This window comes from Puma concolor, chromosome A1, assembly GCF_028749965.1.
Source record: "Puma concolor isolate L17-30 chromosome A1, mPumCon1.1.hap2, whole genome shotgun sequence".
Taxonomy (NCBI): Eukaryota; Metazoa; Chordata; class Mammalia; order Carnivora; family Felidae; genus Puma; species Puma concolor.
The window spans coordinates 136,785,450-136,812,692 of NC_141667.1; the positions used below are offsets into that span (position 1 = coordinate 136,785,450).

The 27,243-nt window shown below is 42.7% G+C and overlaps 1 protein-coding gene across 2 annotated transcripts in view; it reads right to left on the reverse strand.

Moving 5' to 3' along the window:
* Positions 1-27,243, reverse strand: part of GRAMD2B (GRAM domain containing 2B) — a 120,495-nt gene that overhangs the window by 62,887 nt on the left and 30,365 nt on the right. Inside the window, exon 1 of one of the 2 annotated variants that reach the window (XM_086705198.1) lies at positions 14,246-14,637. The exons of the other annotated variant lie outside the window; for it this stretch is intronic. Within the exon in view, the coding sequence (XP_086561324.1) occupies positions 14,246-14,328 (83 nt within the window). The 5' untranslated portion in view covers positions 14,329-14,637. Of the gene's footprint in view, positions 1-14,245; positions 14,638-27,243 lie in introns of those variants that run through there. 2 annotated transcript variants of the gene reach the window in all.

The window sequence follows — 27,243 nt, forward strand, 5'->3', positions numbered from 1 at the left end:
TTGAGTGTAGAAATTACCTAAATAAATATTAATTAAAAAAAATAAGTTTGGTCTCCATTTGTGTTATAGGTTTGACATTAAATAACTTGATTAGGGTTTAAAAAAATTTTTTTTTAATGTTTATTTCTTTTTGAGAGAGAGAGAGTGTGACAGAGCATGAACAGGGAGGGGCAGAGAGAGAGACAGACACACAGAATCTGAAGCAGGCTCCAGGCTCTGAGCTGTTAGCACAGAGCCCGACGCGGGGCTTGAACCCATAAACCGCGAGATCCTGACCTGAGCCGAAGTCGGATGCTTAACCAACTGAGCCACCCAGGCGCCCCATTGATTAGGTATGTCTACTATGACTGGTCCAGAAGGCATTGTGACCCTGTCAGCCGCTGCCAAAGGGCAAAGCAGAGAGGTCTGAATGCTACATGAATGCTGATAAGTATCTATAAACTTGTAAGAGAATGGTTTAGGTATGTTCCAATGGCAACCCTGCCTTAACCAGTTATATGTTTACCTAGGGAAGGAAAAGCAAAAAATAAGAGAAGCCAAAACCAAGGGAGAGAGCAAGGATTCTGTTCACATTCAAAAGGCTTTCCTTGGTTTGTTCATTCTGATAGAATTCTTTACACAAAAGCTACAGAAGAGTGCAAAGAAGTAGGGCAGTTTTTCTTCAAAGACTCTTACTCTTCAGGTTGGAAGGAATCTAAAAAATCAGGTCATTCAGCCCTCTTTCTTTACATAGGAGAAAAGTGAAATCCAGGGTGAATGAATTCCCTAAAGTTCCAAAGAATCCATAGCAGAGCCAAATCCGGAAGTGAAGAAAGAGAACAAAGGAAGAAGAGCATCCTAAATGGGGGCTCCAACTCTTCCCCCACTGTGTTCTTCCTAGTTCCCCCAGCCCGCACCATGCTAGCCACAGGAGACCTTTACATACTGATCAAAAATGCGATTATGAACTCTCAAGCAACCTATCCTTGTCCTTCCTAATGCCTGGGATAATTTTCAACCTTCTGCTGAGGCCAAATTCTTTCCTGCCCCTCACCCTCACTTCAAGTATCACCTCTTACCTCAGCTCCCTTCAAGGAAAACAAATTGCCTACATCTCTGTTCCCATGGGAAATTGATAACCACTGTGGAATTTTTATCGCATGGTATTAATTGTGTGTGTGCACCCATACCCCACTCTCTTCTCCCCAGACTCCTAAGGGCACTGCACACATGTCATTTACCTTGTAATCCCAGCAGAGAGTAAGCAGTGGGGAAATGCTTGTTGAATTCCAGGGGATTATGGAAGAGCAGAGGCATAGCACATACAAATTATCAAACACACAGCATTAAAATCAGATCTCAGATAAAAGTGCTATGCTAATAAATCCATTTGGACCCAAAACTGGGAAATCCAATTTGAACAAATAAATTCATTTGAACCAAAAGGGAAAGCTACATGCTGACAACTGACAGCCATCATGTGGAAAAGTCAGGAGCGACATCTTGCATATGTGAAAAAAGTCCATCTGGTATAAAGCGGTGATATTGGGAGAGGGCCTAAAAAATGTAACTGGCATACAAATTCCTTTAACGTGTAATGAAGGAGAAGATAATACAAGATATTGACTGCTGAACCTCACTTACTTCACCGTCTGAACTCAGGGCAAGTTTTTAAAAAATTGTTTTCCCTAAAACATAGGGAATACACTTCAATGAGAAGATACTGCATGTTACATGTGCATACTCAATGTACTTTTTAATGCTTAGGATTTGCCCAAACCCGCCTGGGCACATTACAAACACTGAAAAATGATTTTAGGATGGAAAAATAATTGTAACATTTTACGGTTTTCATGCAAAGGTTGCAAAGTAATGACCTGAATTTGAAAGTATAAACTGGTTTGTGTCACTAGAAACTCAGTCTTATTATTTTAGAGTCACATCCTGTTTTGGGATCAAAAATGATCCTATCCAAGAATGCTTTAAAGGTATTTAAATTATTCTTATCCACCTAATTCACCACATTTGGGTTTAGGGTATTTCCAGAAATTGAATTCATTCTCAAAGGATGAGGATTTGCCAACCTTATGACTATTCAAAGAATGGGCTCCAGGCTTTGAAAGTAACTCTGCAAGAAGAGTTTCAAAAAGATTTTGTGCAATTGCAGCATTTTTGGAAAAGTTCTTGGGTTCCTTTGGTGACTACTTTTAAAGAGACAACATTCCCATGTTTTTAAAACAAAGCAGTCACATCACTTTATAGAAACATTCTGTGCTTATGCAAAGAAGAATCCAACCATGGTTTTAAAAACTGGTGTGTGTGTGTGGGGGGGGGGGTGCCTGAGTGACTCAGTTGGTTAAGTGTCCCACTTCTGATCTCAACTAAGGTCATGATCTTGCGGTTCAGGAGATGGAGACCAGCGTCGGACTCTGGGCTGACAGCACAGAGCCTTGCCTGGGATTCTTTCCCTCTCTCTCGGCCCCTCCCCGGGCATGCATGCGTGTGCTTTTTGTCTCTAAAAATAAATAAACTTTAAAAAATGTTTAATAAATAAATAAAACCTGGAATTTATGAATGACTGCCATGCAAATCACATTGTAAAGCTGCAAACGCAATGATAAAGTTCCCTGTGGCCAGGTCTGAGTCCAGATGAATGCAGAAGGAGCCAGAGAGGGGTACCTGTGTCTGACAATACACAGAGGAAGTCTCCATGCTCAACAGAGAGCTAGAGGTGCTCCCTCTTTCCTATCCTCTACATAACATCAGAAATCCTTTGAATGTTAGAATTGTTGAATGAAAATGAATCTTGGATTCACAGTTGAGAAAACAAACCTATTAAAATTAAGAGATCTGGGGTGCCTGGGTGGCTTTGTCGGTTAAGCGTCAGACTTTGTCTCAGGGCATGATCTTACGGTTCATGGGTTTGAGCCCCATGTCGGGCTCTGTGCTGACAGCTCAGAGCCTGGAGCCTGCTGCGGATTCTGTGTCTCCCTCTCTCTGTCCCTCCCCTGCTTGCAGACTGTTTCTGTGTCTCTCTCTCTTAAAAATAAACATTAAAAAAACAACAACAAAATTAAGAGATCTACTCAGGGATGCACAGACACTTAACGGCAGGCACTGCACCTTCTGAATCTTTCCTCATCCCAAATCTAGTGAGGTTGTGTCATTAATTATTTTAGGGGGCTGGTTCAGACTAGACTGCACATTGGAATTTTGGCTTCAACAGCTGTTATGATCTTGGGCAAGTGGCTGTGTCTCTGTTAGGCATAGAATGTGATGACAACTGTACCTGTGTCATATATGTGAAAGCACTCTAAATGCTGTCTAGCACATAATAATGGTATCACCTCACCTCATGTAAGCTTTGATACATTTTCTGAAGCTTCTCTGAAAAAAGATCAAACTTCAAAATATGGCTGTTCTCTACTCTTACTTTCCTTATGGGCAAAGGCCTTGTGTTCTTCAGCTTGGTGACTGCCATGACACTCAGGCTGGTGTTCAACACACAGAACTACTTACTCAATGTCAGTTGACAACATGAGCAAATCTCTCTGGTCGTTATCAGCTGTTCAATAATCGCGTTTCTCCTAGCTCATAGGCCATTTACTATTAGCTCCTCTCAGGTACTGATGAAAGGTCTGATGTTTTGTGATTTTAGTATCTGATTTCAGCCAAGGGCCTGTGACTGCTTGTAAAATTTTTAGCAAAGATTTGCATCAAAACAAGGACCAGCATAGAAATCTACCAATTTGATGTCAAACTAGTCCAACTTCATACACTACAGAATTTTATTATGACAAGAAAGGAAAATATTCTTTAAGTTTTTTTTTTTTAATGTTTGTTTTTGAGAGAGAGAGGCAGAGCGTGAGCAGGGGAGGGGCAGTGAGAGAGGGAGACACAGAATCTGAAGCAGGCTCCAGGCTTTGAGCTGTCAGCACAGAGCCGGACGTGGTGCTCAAACTGATGAACGTGAGATCATGAGTCAGAAGCTTAACCAACTGAGCCACCCAGATGCCCCGGAAAGGAAAATATTCTTGATAGTTCCTGTGGGCTCTCAGAAGACCACACTATATGTTATGTAACACAGCCAGCACCATATTTAAGTTGTTAGGATCAAATGAGGTGCTGTTTTCCAGTGAATTACAGAAACAATACAGCGATAATGAAAGCCATCATGATGAATTAGTTTTTCATCCTTGTTGATATACAGGAACTTAATTCACAAAACACGCTTAGGACTACACACTAGGGATTTCAAAGTAACTTGGAGGATCACAAGATCATTGTTTTCAGATGATAATCCTCAGTATTAACAATAAAAGACAAAAATTAGCCCATTTCTAAGGTTCTTCACATTTAAAAAAAATTTTTTTTTAACGTTTATTTATTTTTGAGACAGAGAGAGACAAAGCATGAACGGGGGAGGGTCATAGTGAGGGAGACGCAGAATCTGAAACAGGCTCCAGGCTCTGAGCTGTCAGCACAGAGCCTGACGCGGGGCTCGAACTCACGGACCACGAGATCATGACCTGAGCCAAAGTCGGCCGCCCAACCGACTGAGCCACCCAGGCGCCCCGAGGTTCTTCACATTTTTTAAATCACCACACAAGATGGAAGACATCATTTGAAAAATCTAGAAGGCAACAAATATGGATATAAACACAAACCTGATATATATGGACTTAAAAAAACACACACCAATATTTATACACAGACCAGCATCTCCATGAGTGGAGAAGAGGCATGTCAGTTACCCATGTCGGTGCCGGAGATTTCACCAACATGACACAGAACAGTATCTGGAAAAAAGAGGAGAGAAAGCGGCCAGGATGCAAGGGGGAGACACACACATTAATGGCAAATTAACATTTTCTCTTTCCTTTTTCAAGGTAACTCGGTATCTCTCCTCAGTTTTTTCTTTTTTCTCTTCTCTCCCCATCTCCTTACTCATTGTCTCCACCTTCAAATTTCCACTTCTCCACTTGGATCTCTTCTTTTTTAAACACGTCTCATCACTACTGTGACCTGTGTTGGCGTGTTCATGTTCATTTGGTCCTAGATAGGCCCCTGACCAGATGAGGTGGCCAATATACCTATCTGCTAATATGACCAAATACTGCTACCTCATCTGATCAGGGGTCTGTCTAGCATCATCCATTCAGGAGAGGGGAACAGAAGAAATAAGAAACTGAACCAAGGGCGCCTGGGTGGTTGAGTCAGTTAAGCAACTGACTTCGGCTCAGATCATGATTCTGTTGTTCATGAGTTCGAGCCCCGCGTCGGGTTCTGTGCTGACAGCTCAGAACCTGGAGCCTGTTTCGGATTCCATGTCTCCCTCTCTCTCTGCCCCTCCCCCCACTCATGCTCTGTCTCTCCCTCTCCTTCAAAAATAAATAAACGTTAAAAAATTTTAAAAAAGAAACTGAATCCGTAACTTGAGGATGTCTTAGTCAGGTAACAGTTCCTCTAATACCATGGATCCATTTTGCTAAGATCCATTTAAGAAAGTTGTGTTCTGATGGAGTTATTTATCCTTCAGGGCTAAAACCGAATAAGCCACTTCATTGGTAGATAACTATTCTGCAAAGAGGTTTGAGAAAACTGTGCTCTATGAGAATACTGTTTGCCATTCACTGAACTCTCCTACCGTATGCAGTCCAAATACTGTATGATCACACTCACAAAGCACTTCATTTCACCAAGGCCAACCTTTTTACATGCATATTGGGAGATGCATATTCTAAAACAAACCAAACCTACAAAAAGCTGGATTCTGGCCTTAAATGACAACAGCATGAGGACACAACAAAAACCTCAGCAAGCGGTTACCCTTGAGACAAGGAAATGTAACGTGGAAGGCAGGAAGAAGGCTCTCGCTTTTCATCTTGAACAGAGGCTACACTATTTTTCTAGCCTTATACGCATATTGCTTTAAACTATGTCAACACAGATAGGGGAGATTATGGTCCAATTTCTAGGCTCTTCTTTGTATTACTCTGTCATAAAAAAAAAAAAAAGTGATAAATGTCACCAGCAAAATTTTAAGAGGTTGTAAAAAATGTACCCAAGTATGCCAGCCTGAGTTATCTTTGTTAGCACTGTCACATCTGTTCACATCTTTGATAACACTGCACTTTGGGGGAGTTTTCAAAATCCTAAGTATGAATGTCACCTACTATCTTCTGAAGTGTAAGGTACTGATCTGCGTTTAAAGTGCTTACAGTCTTGGGATGCCTGGGTGGCTCAGTCAGTTAAGTGTCCGACTTTGGCTCAGGTCATGATCTCATAGTTCGTGACTCAAGCCCTGTGTCGGGCCCTGTGCTGTCAGCTCAGAGCCTGGAGCCTGCTTTGGATTCTGTGTCTCCCTCCCCCCACCCCCTCTCTCTCTGCCCCTCCCTGGCTCGCACAGTCTCTCTCTCTCTCAAAAAAAAAAAAAAAACAAACATTAAAAAAAAATTTAAAGTGCTTACAGTCTTGTTTTCCCAGATTGTGAAAGGATTTCTCTTAAAGCTATACGATACGCCCTCATGCATTGCCGGTAGAAACATAACATAGTATGGCTGCTTTGAGAAATTTTTCCAGTTCTTCAAAAAGTTGAACACAGATTGACCATATGACTCAGAAATTCCACCTCTACGTATATAAGAAGTGAGAGCATATGTCCAAAGACTTGCATACAAATATTCATAGCATTATTCATAATAACCAACAACTGGAGACCAACTAAATGTTCCTGAACAAGCCAACAGATGGACAAAATGTGGAATATTCACATAGTATCGCTGAATACTATTCAGTGACAAAAATGACTCAGCTAATGACATACGGTACTTTACAAATGGACCTCAAAAACCCAAGGCTAATTGAAAGAAGGCAGATACAAAAGACCACGGATTATATGATTCCACTTATATGAAATGCCCAGAAAAAGCAAGTTTATAGAAACAGAAAGTAGACAAATGGTTACCTGGGGCAAGGTGGGAATGGGGATTAAACATAAATGGGTGCAGGTAATCTTTGGGGTGGGGTGTGGGAAAATGTTGGAAAACCAGGTATGACAATGGTGCACCACTCAGTACAGTTACTGAGGTATACAGCTGGAAATGGGTACATTTTATCACCTGGAAAATATATCTCAAGAACCCTGTTAAGAATAATCTGCCGCTTGAGACATCATGTCCCATTAAGAATGTGGGAATCTGGCACACAGAGTGACTGATGATAACATACAAACCAGTTTATCTTTGAGAATGCAGTTAAGTTGCTTTTGCTTCTCTTCTAGGGGTAAATAATTAAATTTAAGTTTAGATAAAGCCCCTTCTTTCCTTTAAAAAAATTTTTTTTTTAATTATTTTAGAGACCGAGCTAGTGAACAGGGGAGAGGGACAGAGTGAGATACAGAATCTTAAGCTCAATGCAGAGCCCGACTCAGGGCTCAAACCCACAACCCTGGGATCATGACCTGAGCTGAAATCAAGATTCGGACACTCAACCAGTGAGCCACCCAGGCTCCCTCCCACCGTTTCCTTTGAGAACAGTCACTGATATGGCTCTGGAAGAGTCTCTCTCAAGGACCTTTGAAAACGTGTGAGACGCCTAGAACTGAGCGTTGACAGAGTTAGAAAGATGGTGAAGGAGAGCTCTTTTAGAGTTTAACAATTGGAAAACAATGAACAATGTAAAGATGAGGAGCCACGAGATAAAAGCTCAATGCCAGGAAGCAGGATTTCGAAAATCAATGGCTTGTAGATAAAAGTACTGAACAATAGATGGGAAAACACCAAAGCAGTAAGCAATATTTAAATAAGCTGGTAAGTCACTAAGTAGTTCTCGTAGGCGAGGTTTTTAACATAAAGTAAAAACCAAGGTGCCATGCTGGTTTCATGGAAGTATTGCCCCACGTGTCTTTGAGGTCTAGCTGCTGAAGAGAGGCTCACTTTTAACAGAATACTGGGGAAGAGGCGCCTGGGTGGCTCAGTCCGTTGAGTGTCTGACTTCGGCTTAGGTCATGATCTCACATGGTTTGTGAGTTCCAGCCCCTCACCGGGCTTTGCGCTGATAGCATGGAGCCTGCTTGGGATTCTGTCTCCCTCTCTCTGTGCCCCTCCTCTGCTAGCTCACTTGCTCTCACTCTCTCTCAAAAGTAAACATTAAAAAAAAAAAAAAAAAAAATAGAACCCTTGGGCTTGCTACTGTCAGAGTTAGGGCTGTTGAATTTTGACTAATTATCTTTTATGTAATCCTCCCACCCACCCCCACCCCAACGCCACAGCATGTTCCAGACGCTCAGTGGGAAAGATTGACACAGCTATGGTTATCGAGAGCTAACAACATCAGACACTGGGTGAAGTGAATTTCTTACACTTCTCATTTATAGTTGATAGCAAGCATCTATGAAGCAGTGACTTAAGTATTCCCATTTACAGATGAGGAAGGGGTGGCTTAGAGGCGTTCAGTAACTGGCCAGGGTCACACTTCCAGGAGACAGAGAAGTCAGATTTCAAATCCTACTTTCCTATAACATGCATTCTTTCTTTCTTTCTTTTTTTAATTAAAAAAAAATTTTTTTTAACGTTTATTTATTTTTGAGACAGAGAGAGAGACAGAGCATGAACGGGGGAGGAGCAGAGAGAGAGGGAGACACAGAATGGGAAGCAGGCTCCAGGCTCTGAGCCATCAGCCCAGAGCCCGACGCGGGGCTCGAACTCACGGACCGCGAGATCGTGACCTGAGCTGAAGTCGGCCGCTTAACCGACTGAGCCACCCAGGCGCCCCTCTTTTTTTAATTTTTAAAAATGTAAGTAATCTCTACACTAACACGGGGCTCGAACTAATGACCCCAAGATCAAGACTTGCACGCTCCACCAAGTGACCCAGTCAGGTGACCCTAGAGCCTGAATTCTTAACATCTTTACGAACTGCCTCGATAGATCAACAATTTCTGATAGTAACCGTTAGCCATAGGACTGATTTGATTCACTAAATTCCTTTTTCAAAAACATTTTAGACAAGAACACTGTTTCATTTTTCTCCGTCTTTTCAAACTCAACTGTTTCACTTTAATTAACATTTTAATAGTTTCTAATGTCATAATTCTTTCTTCCTATTCCAAAGTTCATATAAAAAGTATACCAGATAACCAGAATTACCAATTACCAGAACTGGTGACCTGGAAATGAGAATTTAAAAAAAACTGTGGGGGTACCTGGGTGGCTCAGTTGGTTAAGCGTCTGACTTCAGCTCAGGTCATGATCTCGAAGTTTTTGAATTTGAGCCTTGCGTCAGGTTCTATGCTGACAGCTCAGAGCCTGAAGTCTGTGTCTGCCTCTCTCTCTGCCCCTCTCCAGCTCACTCTCTCTCCCCCCAAAATAAGTAAATATTAAAAAAAAAATTGGCACAGTCAGTTAGGCATCCAACTTTGGCTCAGGTCACGATCTCACTGTTTGTGGGTTGGAGCCCATGTCAGGTTCTGTGCTGACAGCTCAGAGCCTGGAGCCTGCTTCCAATTCTGTGTCTCCCTCTCTCTCTGGTCCCTCTCCTCCTCATGCTCTCTTTCTCTCAAAAATAAATAAACATTAAAAAATTTTTAAAAATTAAGATTGCATTACAAATATGTTATGGGTCATGTAATTTATTATTTGAAATATGAATCAAGAAAACTTTTGCTCAGAAATGTATCAGTCATTTTAGACAGTTTTTGTAACTCCTTGAAAGTAACTTAGCCATTAAGGGGAGCCTAGGTGGCTTAGTCGGTTGTGTCCTACTTTGGCTCGCGTCATGATCTCGCGGTTTGTGAGTGTGAGCCCGGGTTGGACTGTGTGCTGACAACTCAGAGCCTGGAGCCTGCTTTGGATTCTATGTCTCCCTCTCTCTCTGCCCCTCTCCTGTTCGTGTTCTGTCTCTCTCTCCCTGATATAAACATTAAAAGAAAGAAAGAAAGAAAGAAAGAAAGAAAGAAAGAAAGAAAGAGAGAGAGAAAGAAAGAAGGAAAAAATAACTTAGCCCGTTAATAAATCAGATCCACAAGAGACTTTAAGAAATAAAAGTGTATCTCAGAAAATGTGTGTGAAAAACATTAGGTTAGAAATGTGTATATATTGGGAACATAACATTCAGAATGAAAAAAGTACTCAAAGGGAGGAAAGTAGGGTCTCAAAAGGAAATATGCAGCTAAATTACCAGTTCTTGGTAAGAAGGGGGCTATTTTTATTTATTGGTTTATTTTTATTTTTTTTAAGTTTATGTATTTATTTTGAGAGAGAGAGAGAGAGAGAGAGAGAGCGTGAGCAGGGGAGGGGCAGGGGGAGAGTAAAAAAGAGAAGACTAAGCAGGCTCCATACTGTCAGCGCAGAGCCCAATGTGGGGCTCGAACCCATGAACCACAAGACCATGACCTGAGCTGAAGATGCTTAACCAACTGACCCTCCCATGCGCCCCAGAAAGGGGGTATTTTTAAATCAAATATGCATTTTGGTGATGAGTAAATCTGCAGCCTTACTGCTAACACAAAGATGAGTAACTCCCAGCTCTCAGGCAAGTCAATGCACCTAAAAATTCTAACTGCTACTGATAGAAAATTTGATTAAACAACTTTAACAGAGTAAAATTTCCCCTGAGATAGTTAAGCTGAACCTCAGTTATAAGTATATTATACACCTTAATTAGGGGGAATGGCGTCTCAGCCTCCCTAGCTCACTAACAGATGGTTATCGAAAGTGATAATTCGCTGGGCCCCCTGAGAAATTCAGGAAGAAAAAAATGTGAATCAGAGTTTGCAATCTATTTAAGGTTCACTAATATATATGGGACTAGTGTGTGAGCTAGTAACTGTTAACAGCTTGAAATAGTACTTTGTACATAATAAATGCTCAATAAATGTTCACCGTTCATCAACAGCAATAACAGCAGCAGCTAAAATCTATGGGGTTGATCACAGACATGCAAGGGGAACACGGAGAAACAAGAGGTAAGTATGGCCAGTGATAAGGAAGGACTTTAAAGGAAGGAAATCGTGAGTTGATTTGTACAGGTATATTGAGAAAAAGAAAAGAGGGGACTGCTTGAGCAAAGGAATAGAGATGAGAGGGAAAGAATGTAGGTAACTTCCTTCAGCAGTCCCTTTGGCACACCTGTTCCTTATTCTTCTGCATCATCACCTCTTAAGTCTGGAGCGGCTAGTTACTATGATTGTTTGGATGGAAAAGATAGTCATGCTCGTAGTATGAGGAATGAAGTTGACATGATCTACATGTACTCCAATGTCCTTAAATTCCTGGCAGAGGAGACGAGGTCATGCGGGCCATCACAGATTCTAGAGTAGAGAAGTGTTCAAGTTCAGGCTCTAGTGTTAGAGTGCAGGCTCTGGACTTGAATTTAGCTGTGTCTCTACCTAGGTGCTTAACTTCTCAGACCTTCCATGTTCTTATGTGTCGAGTGGATAACGACAGCATCTGTCTCATTGTGTATGAAAATGAATGCAAAATGTTGAGCACAATGCCTGTCACACAGCAAGCATTCTCAATAAATGCCAGCTATTAACTAGGAGGCCAGGTTGTAGGTGATGAGGACTATGTGGCAAGAGCAAGCCATTCTTCTTTTTTTTAAATATTTATTTTTGACAGAGAGAGAGAGACAGAGAGAGCGCACATGCGAGTGGGCAGGTGGGTGCAGACAGAGGATCTGAAGCAGGCTCCATGCTGTCAGCACAGAGCCCGACGTGGGGCTCGAACTCATGAACCGTGAGATCATGACGAGAGCCAAAGTCAGATGCTTAAGTGGCTGAGCCACCGAGGTGCCCCAAGAGCAAGCCATTCTAATACTCCAAGAAGAAAACGCCCATCAGGACATCCAGATTCCAACGAGTCTGAACTTTGTCATAATTAATCTAAGTTACAAAGTTCAGAACAAAGAAGACTGGGTGCCTAAGCGTCAAAATTTTCCTACCCAAATGATTTCAAATATGAGTGATCACAATATATATATAACACTGATAATGTATCTACCTCCGTCTTAAAATTACTCTTCTTCTGGTACCAAAACAAGAGTTTAAAGCTCAGGAAATAGAGTGTCTCAAGTCTTTGAGTGATTCAGAAGTGACTTCAGCAGGGCTGGAAGTGACCATTTTACAGGGAAAAACAAACAAAAATCTCCATAAACCAAGAAAAACTTACCAAAGACTGTTGAACGGGCAAACGTCCTTAACTGTGGAGAAGATTCAGTTATAGGCCAAACTTTTTATAGTAGTATCTTGTTTGAGTTTAATGTAGCCACAGCCCCCAGCAATGTCCTCTGAACCCTCATTCCTGTATTCCCCACGACGATGGAACCAACAGTAGGCGTTCCTGGATTTGTTGAACTGAAATGAATTTGTGAAACTAGCTGTTCCAAATGAAGGTGTGGCTGTTTGGGGCCTTCCACTCCAAGGTGGTTAAGTTTATTGTCTATAAAATTATTTTCCCCAGCGTCTGAAGAGTTTGAAGTTAACAGAATTCATCTTAACAGATAACAGGCTTTCTCAATCTATTAAAACACTCTCCTCAACTGAGTAGACTACTGGGAATGCAAAGATGTAAAGACTTACCAGCGGCCGCATGGACTTGAATCATTTTGCTTTGTGTAACTGGAACTTAGCACTGCCTGGGCTGACTTCTAGGCTAGGAGTTTACAGTCCAGATTTCTAGTCTTGCTTGGCCCACTTAACACTCCTGTCACCACTATGAAGTGCTGTTTAGAATGCCACAATCCCTCTTTTTTAAGAGAAGTATATAAAAGAAGGATGAACTGCAAAAGAAATGTCCTTTGCTACTTTATCTCTTTCTTGGGCTTGAGTTATTAGAACAGAGTTAGGACTTTATTTTGGGGAGAGAAAACAAAAACATTTTGTGAGGGTTATACCTATGGCATTTTTCCCCCCTCAATCATCTTTTTATCGTTCATTTAAACAGGAAAGAATATCAGCTGAACTTGACAAAGCTGAGGGGCAGAAGAAAGGGCAGCCTAGGAAAGCAGACACTGGGAGAGATTATGACCAAAGCCTTTGACACAACAAATCAAAGCAGCTAGGAAAAGCTATTTTTCTTCCAAAACTTCAGCCCAAACTCCAATACACAGATGGAATATGCTTTTATAAACACCATTCTTTATGTGGAACCACACCGTGTTATAAAAATTGAATAAATGTTGAAACAATGGAGATCGCACTTTCACTGTTTTTTAGGTACCCCCAACAGGTTGGTACCAAAAAAAAAAAAAAAAAAAAAAATTGGCTTCTTTAACAGGTTATTTATATATTTATCTTAGTAACACTTAAAGTTACAGTGACACAGAAAATAACCAAATACTGATCCTTTTCCTTTTGGAAAGAAGAATGTTTGGCAAGAACAAGCATGGAAATAATACTTCTGGATTTTAAAAACAGTAGTACAGGGGAAGATAAATAAGTTTTGTTACAGGAAGGTAATCCTTGTGATCCAAGTATCTGAGTTTTCCGTTTCTGAAACCAGAAGAGTTTCTAGGCCCAGCAATGTGCCAATCCTATTATGAACATGAATCTTTTAAGAGGATTGTCATAACCCAATGTTCGAAATGTTTTATGTTATTATATATTCATTGTGCTCCTACAGCCGCTCCCCCACCCTCTCTCTCTCTTTCTCTCTCAAAAAAAAAAAAAAAAAAAAAAAAAAAAAGAAAAGGAAAAAAAGAAAAGTATGTAGCGAGTTTGTGTCAAGTTCCCAAGCAAAGGCAGACAGTCCTTGAAGGGAAAGATAAAGCGTATTTCATGTTTTCTCCTACTTCTCTCACTTGAGCAGAAACGAAGGAGATGGGGAAAAGACACCCTTTAGTTCCGGATCAAATGACAAAATACACATCGCTGTGAAACTAATAACCAGATGGCCTCTACGAGGTAGCTTCGTCTTCATACACGTCACGAAGAAGGAACAGAAAGAAGTGTCAGCGCTGTTCCTTGACCTGACTTAGACATCTGAATGCCTGCCCCAGACCTCCCTTGGGACAGATACCACGCCAATCGTGCTTTCGCTCCATTCCTTCACATCCCCACCAGACTGCAAGCTGCGGTCCGTTCCTCAAACGCTGCTGTGCCTCGTTCCCCACTACAGCATCGGAGAGAAAGAAGAGCCCGGGCGCCCCCCGAAAGAGTTCAAGCCACGGGGCTGTCCGTCCACGGTCAAGTTCCAAGCCAAACCCGTCCCCGGCACAGAAGTTTGGGCAGCGCGCTCCCGCCCGCCCGGGGCCGGACGCTACTTACTGGGCTGAGCCAACTTTGCTGTCTCTCTTCGCGAGTACTTTGGCAGGCTTTGCGTCTTCCACATCTTGCTGTAGTTCGGTCATCGGGGCCGCGGGTGGAGGGCACCTTCAGACGTTCCCTCGCGGCTCCCAGCGTCCCGGGCGCAGGCCCCGCGAGCCGCGCCTTTCCCCGCGCCCTCCGTGCGCCCTCCTCGCGCGCTCCCGGCCGCTCAGCGAATCCAGGCCGGCCCGGAGCCGCGGGGCCGCCAACCTGGACACGTCCGGGCGGCCGCGATTGGTCGGCGCCGGCGTGCGGGCCGGGGAGGGAAGGGGAGGGCCGAAGGCAAGTGACAGCCTCCTGCCCCAACCCGCGAGGCCCGGCCCGAGCGCCTGCAAACCTGTTGAACTAGTCTGGCTGGGGGAGGAAGCTAATTGGCCACGCAGGTGGAACAGTTGCCTAACTAGGCTCCGTATATTTAGCCTCCTGGTAAGTTGGGCTTCCTCCCGCCCCCCTAGCACCGCCCCCCCCCCCCCCCCCCCCCCCGCCACCAGCTGTAACCGGGGAGTTTTAAAAACGGGCGGCCTTCTGCGGCTACAGGAAATGGTTCGGACTGAGCGAGGCGCTCGGTCTCCCAGATGCGCGCTGTGGGCTGCGCGGTGTCCCGGCCTAAATTATTCAGACAGGATATTGCCTCATTGGGGACTGCTCCGTCGGGGCTCCAACAATAGGTCAGTTCAGTGACAAAGGTAGCGAGACGTGGTTGTCTCTAGAGGTTGTCTGCTTAACCCTTCCCCGTTATGGGGGTGGGGAGAGGGGTGGGGGTGGGGGTGCAGGGAGAGCGTTCCTCAAAATCTCATTAGCAACTTGTCGTCGACTGTGCCCCCCACCTGGAAAAGGAATGCCTCTTCTTCCCGCTTTTTGGTGAGGTTTTGGCTTGCTGAATATGTCTCAAGGTTTGCATTTGAAACATCCTCCAGGGGCGCCTGGGTGGCCCAGTTGGTTGGACGTCCGACTTGGGCTCAGGTCATGATCTCACGGTTTGTGGGTTTGAGCCCCTGCGCGGACAGCTCAGAGCCTGGAGCCTGCTTTGGATTGTGTGTCTCCCTCTCTCTCTCTCTGCCCCTTCCCACCCCATCAAAATAAATTAATAAGTAAGTAAATAAATATTTTTAAATATTAAAAAATTAAAAAAAACCACATCATCCATTTCTTTTACATATTTTTGAGAGCTTCTAGGTGCCAGGCATCCTTCTAAACATTCCCTTATTATAACAAATAAAGTATGTGTTTGGTGATTTTCTAAGTCGTTGACAATAAGAGGAATGTAAAACCTTATTGTTGGAAGCCCAAACTGACTTTAAAACAGTTACAAGTGGGGGCGCCTGGGTGGCTCAGTCGGTTAAGCGGCCGACTTCGGCTCAGGTCACGATCTCACACTCCGTGAGTTCGAGCCCCGCGTCGGGCTCTGTGCTGACCGCTCAGAGCCTGGAGCCTGTTTCAGATTCTGTGTCTCCCTCTCTCTGACCCTCCCCCATTCATGCTCTGTCTCTCTCTGTCTCAAAAATAAATAAACGTTAAAAAAAAAAAAATTTAAAACAGTTACAAGTGGCAACAATAGTTCATGACATGGCTGGGGGGGGGGGCGATCTTTCGGCCCTGCCTGCTGCTGCAAGACCTTTCTGTTTCTTTAAATTTAAATTTTAGATTTCAGAATAATGGCAGAGACTATGGAACCATAGTGTTTTCGTTTATGTTTGTATATGTGTGTTTATAGGGTGTGTGTCAAAGAAAACACCTACCCTTTCGGATAACTGCACACATTTGGGGGATCAACGCCTTTCCAAAGATTTCTTTTTGCCTTTTCATTTACTAGCTGTGTGATTAGGCTGAGAGAACAAAAGCATCTTTTTGTAGCCTGCTTGCTCCAAAATTGTCCTAACACTTGGAAAATAAAATAAAAATGTTTTTGTAAAATCTAGGAGAGTGGGCCTGGCAGATCGTGCCCCGTCTCTCATGCGCTCTCTCTTTCTCACCTATTTTGCTGCAAAGGGGGGTTGCTCTTCACCATTGACTCCTGTGGAAGCCTGGCTGGGTGTGGTGGGGAAGGCTTTGTGTGACCAGAAGGTTTGCAAGCTCTCTTAGGGATCCCTTCCTGGCTTTTCCTGTACTCACAGTGTGTGTAAAAGTTACCACTCTGTATGCCCAAAACTTTTTGTCCTATCCAACATCAACTCTGTATCCATTCAACAATAAGCCTTCCTCCCTTCCTCTGGGTCCCTGGTAACCTTTGTGTGTCTTTGAATTTGTCTGTTCTGGATACTTCATGTAAGTGCAGTCATGTGATATTTTTCTTGCTATGTTTGGCTTGTCTCACTGTGTATAATGTTTTCAAGTTCCACCCAAGTTATAGCGTATCTCATCACTTCATTTTTTTTTTTTATGGCTGAATAATAATCCATTGTGTGTATACCCCACATTTGTTTATCTGTTGACCTGTTCATGGACACTTGACCTGTTTCTACCTTTTGGCTCTTGTGAATAATAGTGCTGTGAATGACATACAAATACCTGTTCACGTCCCTGCTTTCATTTCTTTTGGGTACATATCTAGGAGTGGAATAGCTGGTCAGATGGTAGTTACATGTTTAACCTTTTGAGACACCTTGGCTAGGCCTCTTTTGATGCATGAATAAAAACCAGTGTTGAAAGCTTCCTCAGCATGGGCTTACAGCTCAATCAATGCGCACTTGGGTGCCCTCAAACTTGTTCTGTAATGTGTAGGATGAGGACTGAAAATAGTGTGATCTTAAGGGAGAAAGGAAGGGAGGGGGGTGGGTTTAGGGGCAGGTGGTGGAAACAGCAGCTAGTGCTTCCCCAGAATGGGGAAGAATTACAAAGGAGCAAGTAAATGTTATTATTTTACTTAGTGATGTTTGTCTGGGTTTAAAAGACTTTGTCAGACAGCTTCATAATTTGTTTATTCATGGGGCTATCATACAGGAAAGTGGAATGCGGTATTTAAAAGGCAGCAGCAGTAGATGATAGGGGAAATTTCACTGTAGTGTGACAAATAGAAACGTAAGATTATGTCTGAAATATATTTTAGAGGGCTCTTTGATTTTGCTCCAATAACAGACCCTTTACTTTTCTTCCTCCTAGCCTCTGGGCACCTAATTTCTTGTTTCTAACATCAAAGAAGAGTTCTAGCTGTTACTTTTTCCAGTTACTTAATCAGATCCAGTAGTAAATGCCTAATCCATCACCTTTCAGGTTGCAGAAGACTCCTACTTAACGGCTTGGAATATCGACCAAAGTCAGTGTCTTTTTTACATTGATCAGATACACTGTGCGTGCATAGTCTCAGGGGCAGAGTTCAAATATGAGTTTAGAGATTTGAGTGGAGATAATAGTGTAAGGTGTGGTCAAGTAATTGCCTAATTGATAACAAATGGCAGGCAATGTATTTATTAGTCAATAGAGGTACGCTAAAGGATCATCACATGCCTGTAATTTCATAACTATTGTCTGACGACATGTTTAAGAAGCTGTTGATGCTCTTACCAAGATACAAGCTGTCATAACTATGCATAATATTCAATGTGTCAGTGTCATAAGTCAAAGAAATTCATGAACACTCATCAGACCATTCCCGTTTTCAATTTAAGCTCAGTGTTCAAAGGAGAAAATGGAAAACCCTGCACGAGTTCAGAAGAGAGCCCCATGGTGACCCTGAAGGGTTTGATTTTAAGACTTCGAAAAAAAAGTTTTAAGAATGAAAGTTGAGAAGCATTTACTTATAGGAAGGGAAATTTCCTGATGAGCACAGCCATTAAACATTGGAATGGAAATCTATAGTAAGGCATGGAATCTCCTACTATGCACATCTTTGAGAATAATATTTAAAAAAAGTCAAATAGAATGGTTCTAAACCAGTATTTCCCAAGCCAGGTTATACTGCAAATGGGAAAACTTGAAATATTCTCTTCCTCTCTCTAGGGATGAGGCACGAACCAAGTTTAGCATCCATGTTGAGAGAAGTGGACAAGATGGTAAGGGCTTCCTGGTGTAGGGGCCAGCAGTAGCTGGGAAACACTAGTCTAAGTCATGATCTGGGAGAAAGCAGCAGCAGTAAACAAAACTCTGCTGGTCCAATGTTCTTTTTAAAAATTAAAATACACAGGGGAACCTGGGTAGCTCAGTCAGTTGAGTGTCCAACTCTAGATTTCAGCTCAGGTCATGATCCCAGGGTTGTGAGATTGAGCCCCACATCGGTCTCTGTGCTGAGTGTGGAGCCTGCTTAGGATTCTTCCTCTGCCCTTTTCCCTGGCTTAGGCATGCATACTCTCTGTGTCAAATGAAAATAAAAATAAAATACACAATGCCACATAATTAATACATTGAAATCGACCCCAGAGGTTTAAAGTAGATGTCTGTTTTCTGTATGGTTAATGTTACAGGTCACATGTGAAGTAAGGAAGCCCCTGAGACCATCCGGTATGTGGTTTTCACACCAGGTTCTGCGAGAGTCGGGGCTCTTTGAACTAGAGAGTTGAGGAGCCGGCCTTTCAACTGAGGTCTTATGACAACAGCCTCCCTCTTAGCACCACTCAGATACACAGCCTCTCCTGCTTCTGCTAGACCTCTTCCTCTTAAATCTCTTTCATGTATTTGTTTTGTTTTTTTTTTAAGTTTTTTTAATGTTTATTTTTGAGAGAGAGAGAGAGAGACAGAGACAGAGCACAAGCAGGGAAGGGCAGACAGAGAGGGAGACACAGAATCTGAAGCAGGCTCCAGGCTCTGAGCTGTCAGCACAGAGCCCCACGCGGGGCTCGAACTCACGAACTGCGAGATCATGACCTGAGCTGAAGTTGGATGCCTAACCAGCTTAGCCACCCAGGGGCTCCTCTTTCATGTATTTGTGTTCTGTATTAGTTTGTATTTGAAGAAGGGAAAAAGTGTTGCTTGTGCCACACTGAACAAAAATTTCAAATGAAATCTACAGTCCTTTTTCAGAGAAGAGCCTGAGCTTCAGAGGGTTGAGGGACTTGGCCAAGATGACAGTGATCCCTTGAGGATGAAGATTCGGCTTTCCTGAGTTTCACTGGGTAGTTGTAGGGGTGTAGGAGAGTGAGCAGAATGGCAGAGAAACGTACCTTATCAGAGAGTGTGTGGGAGGGAGGTCCCAAGGACCCTACACGTGTATAATGTTTGTGAGCAAAGAACTGTTGGAGTCTAGAGCTATCTTTGGTGGCTGCATTTTGTCGTTAAATATTGCTGCATAACTACCTCAAAGTTTGTGGCTTAAAACAATAATTTAATATTTCCTCTCATGGTACGGTGGGTTGACAAGGCTCAGCTGCACAGTTCTCATAGGGGTCTCTCAGGCAGTCACTGTCGTTGGAGTCATTTGAAGACTCGATGGAGCTAGACATGCACCTCCTATGTCTGGTCCTTCAGCTGGGATAGCTGGAACAGGTGGAGAGTAGTGGAGCATTTTGTCTCCCTGCATGGCCCGCCCCGTGGCCAGGTGGGTTTCCTTACAACATGGCCATCTCTGTATACTTTGACTTTTTACCTGATGGCTGACTTCCTCCAGAGCACGTGTTCTGTAATGCTAAAGGGGAATCCACAAGGCTTTTTATGAGAAGCCTTGGATATCAGGCAGCTTCAGCTCTGCTTTCTACTGGTCAAAGGTGAGCCCCAGAGCCAGCCCACAATCAAGGTGTAAATACCTGGAGTGTGGTTTACCAGGGACCATGTCTGGGGAGTGGCTTCCACAGTGCAGATAATAGATGAGGCTCTCTGACTGGATGTGCCTCATGTGGATGTGAATAAATGGGCATTTGTTTTTTCTTTTTAAATGCTTTATGTTTTATTTTGTATTTGATAGAGAAAGAGAGAGACAGAGCGTGAGCAAGGGAGGGCCAGAGACACGAGACAGAGTTTGAAGCAGGCTCCAGGCTCTGAGCTGTCAGCACAGAGCCCAGTGGGGGGCTCAAACCCATGAACCGTGAGATCATGACCTGAGTGAAGTCAGACGCTTAACCAACTGAGCCTGAACTCAGGCGCCCCTTTTCTTTCTTTCTCTTTCTTTCTTTCTTTCTTTCTTTCTTTCTTTCTTTCTTTCTTTCTTTCTTTCTTTCTTTCTCTTTCTTTCTTTCTTTCTTTCTTTCTTTCTTTCTTTCTTTCTTTCCTTCTTTCTTTCATGTTTATTTATTTTGAGAGAGAGCATAAGAAGGGGAGAGGATGAGAGAGAGAATCCCAAGCTGGCTCCATGCTGCCATCGCAGAGCCCAGCACTGGACTCCATTGAATGAACTGTGAGATAATGTCTTGAGCAGAAACCAAGAATCTGATGCTTAACTGACTGAGCCACCCAGGCTTCCCATAAGTGAGCATTTCTAACAGCACTTTTGTACATGCGTGAGGTATACAAGTGAACAAAACAGGAAATATCCATGGTGTGTTGGGTCTTGCATTCTAGTGGGACAATTGAAAATGAGAATAAGCACATAAAGAACACAATTTCAACAGATGAGAGATACAAACAACAAAAACAGAAAACAACGGAGAACGAGGGAGGGCTATTTTACACAGGAAGATCAGGGAAGCCTCTTTAAGGCGTGACGTGTCAGACTTGAAAGAGGGGAAGGAAGAAGCCATGTGAAGTCTGAGTGCAAATCTGGGCAGCCATTGGGGAGAACATGGCTAAAGGTGTTGAGGCAGGTCTGACCTTGGCCATAGTCTAGGGACAGCAAAAAAGGCCACTATTCTCTACTGTGCCTGGTGTATAAGGAGGGAAGAGAAGGTTGGTGGGAGATGGTCTCATAGAGATATTATCTTCTCTGTCCATTTGTTTCTTATCTGTCCCCTCCCATAAGATTGGAATCTTCCCCCTCAAAAGGGGCTTGTGTTTGCCATTCTATCCACAGTACCTGGTTAATGTTAGGAGCTTAATAAATAAATGTGTGTTGAATGAATGAAGGAATCATTGGGCGGTTGTTTCTAACCAGTGGTTCTCAGCCATAATCATTTGGAACTCCAGATGACCTGAGATGTTCTACTGTTGAGTAGTAGCATTGGACCTTTTTTTTAAGTTTATTTATTTATTTTGACAGAGAATGTGAATGGGGTAGGAGCAGAGGGAGAGTGGGAGAGAGAGAGAATCCCAAGCAGGCTCCACGCTGTCAGCACAGAGCCTGACACAGGGCTCAAACTCACGAAATCATGAAATCATGACGTGAGCCAAAACCAAGAGTTGAATGCTCGACCAACTGAGCTACCCAGGCACCCCTGACCTTCTTTTCAAGAATTTCAATTTTTTTTTTAAGGTTTATTTATTTTTGAGACAGAGAGAGACAGAGCATGAACGGGGGGAGGGGCAGAGAGAGAGAGGGAGACATAGAATCCAAAACAGGCTCCAGGCTCTGAGCTGTAAGCACAGAGCCCGAAGCGGGGCTCGAACTCACGGACCGTGAGATCATGACCTGAGCCAAAGTCAGACGCTTAACCAACTGAGCCACCCCAGGCGCCCCAAGAATTTTTAATTTTTAAAAGGGATCTCTACATCCAACATGTGTCTCAAACTCACAATCCTGGGATGAAGAGTCACATACTCCACTTACTGAGACAACCAGGTGCCCCACATTTGTTGTGTGTGTGTGTGTGTGTGTGTGTGTGTGTGTGTGTGTGTGTGTGTGTGTAATTTGCCGGGGAAAAAGAGAGTTCGTGAAAAAGAAATTTAAATCAAATCCTCCCACCCCGCACCTCCAACTTAAAAAAGAAAACCTTTGGCTTATGCTAGGACGGCACATATTTCAAATGGGTCAGAGAGGTCCCATGACTCCCAGATGGTCTGGCTCCGAATTAAGTCCAAGAATCACTGTTTATAATCCACAGGCAATGATTGTAAGTTAGGGAATCTCTCAGTTTTTCTTAGGGAAACATTCATACAGCAACTTCCTTTCCTTGTTCTGGGAAGTGATGATCATGCCCTCCTTATAAGCACTGGCTGTGCTCTTTCCTTGTGCCTGGGTTTCACATGTGCTGTTTTGCTCCCTGTGAAATGTTCTGAGGAATCAGTCTGCATAGTGCAATTAGGACACTGTTTTGAAGCAGTTAATACTGAATTATTCAAAGGAGTTACTGTTGTTAAATTTTTTTCTTTATATCACCAGTTGCACACTTTTTATTTCTTTGGATTTTCATTCCTTTTTACCTGCTTTCATGTTACTCCTTTTCAACGATTCCTGTTAGCATTTTGTTATCCTTTCTTCCAATTAGTTTTCTGATGGTATTCCTTTCTAAGAATTACTTAACAAAAACGATAGCACAGGAGGAACAGGGGAGGAGCGAATGGAGAAAACCCTTCAGACAAACAAGAAAGTTTTTTTTGTTTCCCTCAAGTAGCCACAGATTTATTTTGCTTTTACTTTTGTTTCCGTTTTATATCTTATTTTATTTTTATTTTTTTATTTTATTTTTTTTTTTTTTAAATTTTTTTTTTTTCAACGTTTATTTATTTTTGGGACAGAGAGAGACAGAGCATGAACGGGGGAGGGGCAGAGAGAGAGGGAGACACAGAATCAGAAACAGGCTCCAGGCTCTGAGCCATCAGCCCAGAGCCCGACGCGGGGCTCGAACTCACGGACCGCGAGATCGTGACCTGGCTGAAGTCGGACGCTTAACCGACTGCGCCACCCAGGCGCCCCTCTTATTTTATTTTTTAATGTATTATTTATTTATCTTCAGAGAGAGACAGAGAGTGTGAATGGGGGAGGGACAGAGAGGGAGACACAGAATCTAAAGCAGGTTCCAGGCTCTGAGCTGTCAGCACAGAGCCTGATGGGGCTCGAAAGCACAAGCTGTGAGATCATGACCCAAGCTAAAGTCCGACAGTCAACCGACTGAGACACCCAGGTGCCTCAGTTTCAGTTTTATAAATAGACCCATCATTTGAGGCAAATTTTGCAGTCTGGCCTTCCTTCTTTCCTTCCTTCCTTTATTCTAACCAGTATTTTCTTTCTTTCTTTCTTTGTTTTTTTTTTTTTTTTTTTTTTTTTGGTGCCTTTCATGTGCCAAGCTATATTCTGCGTGATAGAGATTTAAAAATAAATAAGCACCTGTGTGCTCTGAGTGAGGTCACAGTCCACTGGAAAAGAGTTCAGTAAATGGTTATTTACAATATATACATACACAGAACCTCAGTCAAAACCTATCACGTTTATATATCAGGACCAGACCCTTGGATGTCAGATGGTGGGAAGGGGCAGGTGATGGCCATGGGATGCTTCACATTCTTCTGTTTCGGGTCACACACATGTCACTCCCACTCTCCACGTGGCCCCACCGCCCCCCTCCACATGTGCACAACTTGTTGGAAAGACTCTAGGCTGGAAGACAGGAGAACTGGGGTCTGGTCCAGGCACTGTGCTTTGTGCTGGAATGTGCATCTATTAATGGAATACAGCATTGAAGTAACAGAATGCTGGCCTCAAGGAAGGGGCTCTAGACTTCGTGGTTACAGCTGTATCCCTTTCCGTCTTATAGAAACTAAAAGAATGAAGGGGGGAAAACTTTAAAAAAAAAATTTTTTTTTTAACGTTTATTTATTTTTGAGACAGAGAGAGACAGAGCATGAACGGGGGAGGGTCAGAGAGAGAGGGAGACACAGAATCTGAAACAGGCTCCAGGCTCTGAGCTATCAGAATAGAGCCCGACGTGGAGCTTGAACTCACGGACTATGAGATCATGACCTGAACCGAAGTCGGACGCTCCACCGACTGAGCCACCCAGCCGCCCCATTACCCAGAAATGTTGGAAGTACCAATTGCAAAATGACAGCTTTCAATAAATTTCCTGAGGCGAGAGTAATTATTACAGTCTATTCTCTTGGGAAAGTAAGTGCATTCGCCTCCTTCCTTTGGGGCCCTGTGCTTCTTTGTATTGGCTTCTACCTCTAAAAGCATACCAGATCACAACAGAATGTTTCCCTGTGCGTTATGATCACAGGATGACTAGAATCAGAATTTAATTTCTACTTTTAGTAGTAGTCAAAAATAAAATTAGGGGCATCTGGGTGGTTCACTTGGGTAAGCATCCGACTCTGGATTTTGGCTAGGGTCATAATCACACAGTTGGTGAGTTCAAGGTGACAGCACCTAGCCTTCTGGGGATTTTCTCTCTCCTGCTCTCTCTGCCCCTCCTCTGCTCACATTCTGTCTCTCTCTCTCAGAATAAAATAAACTTTAAAAAAAGAAATAAAATTAAAAGTTCATCTTTCCTTTTTATTAAAAAACGTATAATAATCGCTTTAGTAAAACACACATTAGGGGGAGATTCAGACACTGGAAATGCTTAGTCCTATAGAATCCCCAGTCTCCAGATTTTGAGAAAATGTATAAATTAGTAGTAGACACTACAAAGAAACAGGAGGTGAGAGCTGGCGGGAAAGGTCTTGATTCCTGGCTTCTCAGCTGAACTGCTCATGCAGTCCTAGGGTATTTGCTTTTCTGCCCCTCTGTCTCTGTCCTTTGGTAAATAACTCCCCTTACTGGAGTTACATGAGGGAATTGTCCTGTGGCAAAAGAGTCTCAGCCAGGGGAGGGGTGGGGATGAAGTGAGGTAAAATACAGAATGATTGAGATTCAAACTGATCTAAGAGTCCTAATATGCATTTGACTACCTTTGACTAGTGAGTTACCTCCTCTAAGCCTCAGTTTCCTCATCTGTGGGGAAAAAAATGGGAATAGCAGTAGTATCTATGTTACAGGATCATGGGGGAATTTAAAAAGCTAATGTATATAAAGGGATTAGTACAGTAAACTGTTGATTGTCATTATCAGGTTGCTATTGATGAGAATAACATTTTAACAAATTGAATGTCCTGCCCTCCCTTAGATCATCAGCTCCTTAAATCATTGTGTCACCTGCTAGAAGGCATTACTAACTATAGAAGATGTATCATCTATTCCCCTCTGAGTCCTCAGTCCTCTTCTACCTGATTTCCTTATATCACAAGCTAAGTCTCCATCCTTACATCAGTGACATCGATATATTTAGCCTGCTAGGCCTCATCTGTAATTTCTGACGTGTCCTGGGTTTTTTCCTCTCTCAAATGTCTTTGCCACTCTAAAAGCTTTAGTTTAATGATAAAGGAGTCATTGGAATTAGGAGGTAATCAACATGAAGTCTGACAGAGGATGATTATAGAGTCTGGTTGCCTTGAGAGTCCTGATTCAGTCCCACTACTATGGCGTATTTATAAGAGAGTCCCCTTTTATTCTCAAAAGATATCCATGTTTGGAAAAGTTATTAACAGACAATCTATAGTTTGACTAAACTAAAATATGGCATTAGCTCAGGTATTGAGATTAGGCATGAACCAAACTTGTCCATCTTATTGCCTTGCTGCCCAGTAGACCCCCTGTGTCACTCAGTATTCCCAACTTTTACTAAAAGACCTGAAAGTTATCAGAACAAATGTGTTGCAAAAAAGAAATGTATGCAAGAATGTCAAACTATGACAGTTGGGAAACAACTCAAAGTTCGTGCTCCATTGGTGTCAAATCAGAGGCATCTCTATGCACAGTTGACTGCTTCATGATCCAAGCAAGAGTTGGGGTCTGACTCATTGTTATTACCTATCTTGACTTTGCTAACCCCAAGGCAGAATTTTTGCTGAGCCCTCATTGAGTCACTTATGAGTCTTTTATATTGACACTAGTTTGCTGACAGTCTGATTTAATTCTCGCAGTTCTTTCTTTAAGCATTTTGCTCTAGAAAAAAGAAATGGGTCATGGGACTCTTGTAGGGTAAGAACGTTCTAGGCTCTGGGTTTCAGTTTATCACCCAGTGGGCTAATTCCTTAGCACCTTGGGTATCTGTTGGTTACTAAACTGCCCATGAGTAGTGTTTGTAATGAAAAACTAGCACACCCTAGGAAACACAACAAAATTACGTTTAGGACTCCTTTACTTTTTCACTGATCATTGCCTATTTTTGTATTTAAAAGTGTGGAGAGAGGTTACCTTTTGGGTGTGGACTGAAAAGGGGATAGGAAACTTCCAGGGATTCTCGAAATGTTCTCTATATTGATCTGGGTGATGATTACATAGGTGTATGCATATATGAAAATTAACTGAATGTACAGTTAAGATTGGTCACTTTAATATATGTTAAGTTAAACCTTAATTAAAAAGAAGTAAGAAGGAAAGAAAAGCCTCAAATCTCCTGAGCTAGTGCTGGTTAAAAAAAAAATGTATTCTGAGTTAGTCAAGAAGAAACCAAACATCTACTTACATAATCTTGTTTTCTCCTGGATTTCAATATATTTGTCATTTCCCTTCTACAGATATGCTTCATGATCTCTATCTTTACTTAATCTTTGATAATAAAACTTCAAACTATGCCAGTTTGAAACTTTGAAAACTTTCAAACAAACTAGTCCACTTCAGTATGTAACATTACAAAGACTTTGATTCTTCTAACTGTGCACTTTTCCGTAACTTATGGAATATTGAAAGCTTCCTAGGCCATATAAATCATGGCTTATAAATAGTATGTGCATTCACGTCTTGATTTCCAGTTTATCATGTGACTGTTCATTAAGGTAGTTGAGTTGTATAATGAAAGAGATCAAGGGGCGCCTGGGTGGCTCACTCAATTAAGAGTCTGACTTTGGCTCAGGTCACGATCTTGTGGTCTGTGAGTTCGAGCCCCGCGTCGGGCTCAGAGCCTGGAGCCTGCTTCGGATTCTGTGTCTCCCTCTGTCTTTGTTCCTCCCCAACTTGTGCTCAGTCTGTCTGTCTCTCTCTCAAAGATAAATAAAGATTAAAAAAAAAGATCAAGAGAAGGAAAAAGTTGTTTTTTTTTTTTAATTTTGGAGAGAGACAGCACATGAGCGGGAAGACCAGCACAGGGGGAGAGAGAGAGAATCCTAAGCAGACTCCATGCTCAGTGTAGAGCCCAGTGTGGGGCTCGATCCCATGATGCTGGGATCATGACCTGATCCAAAATCAA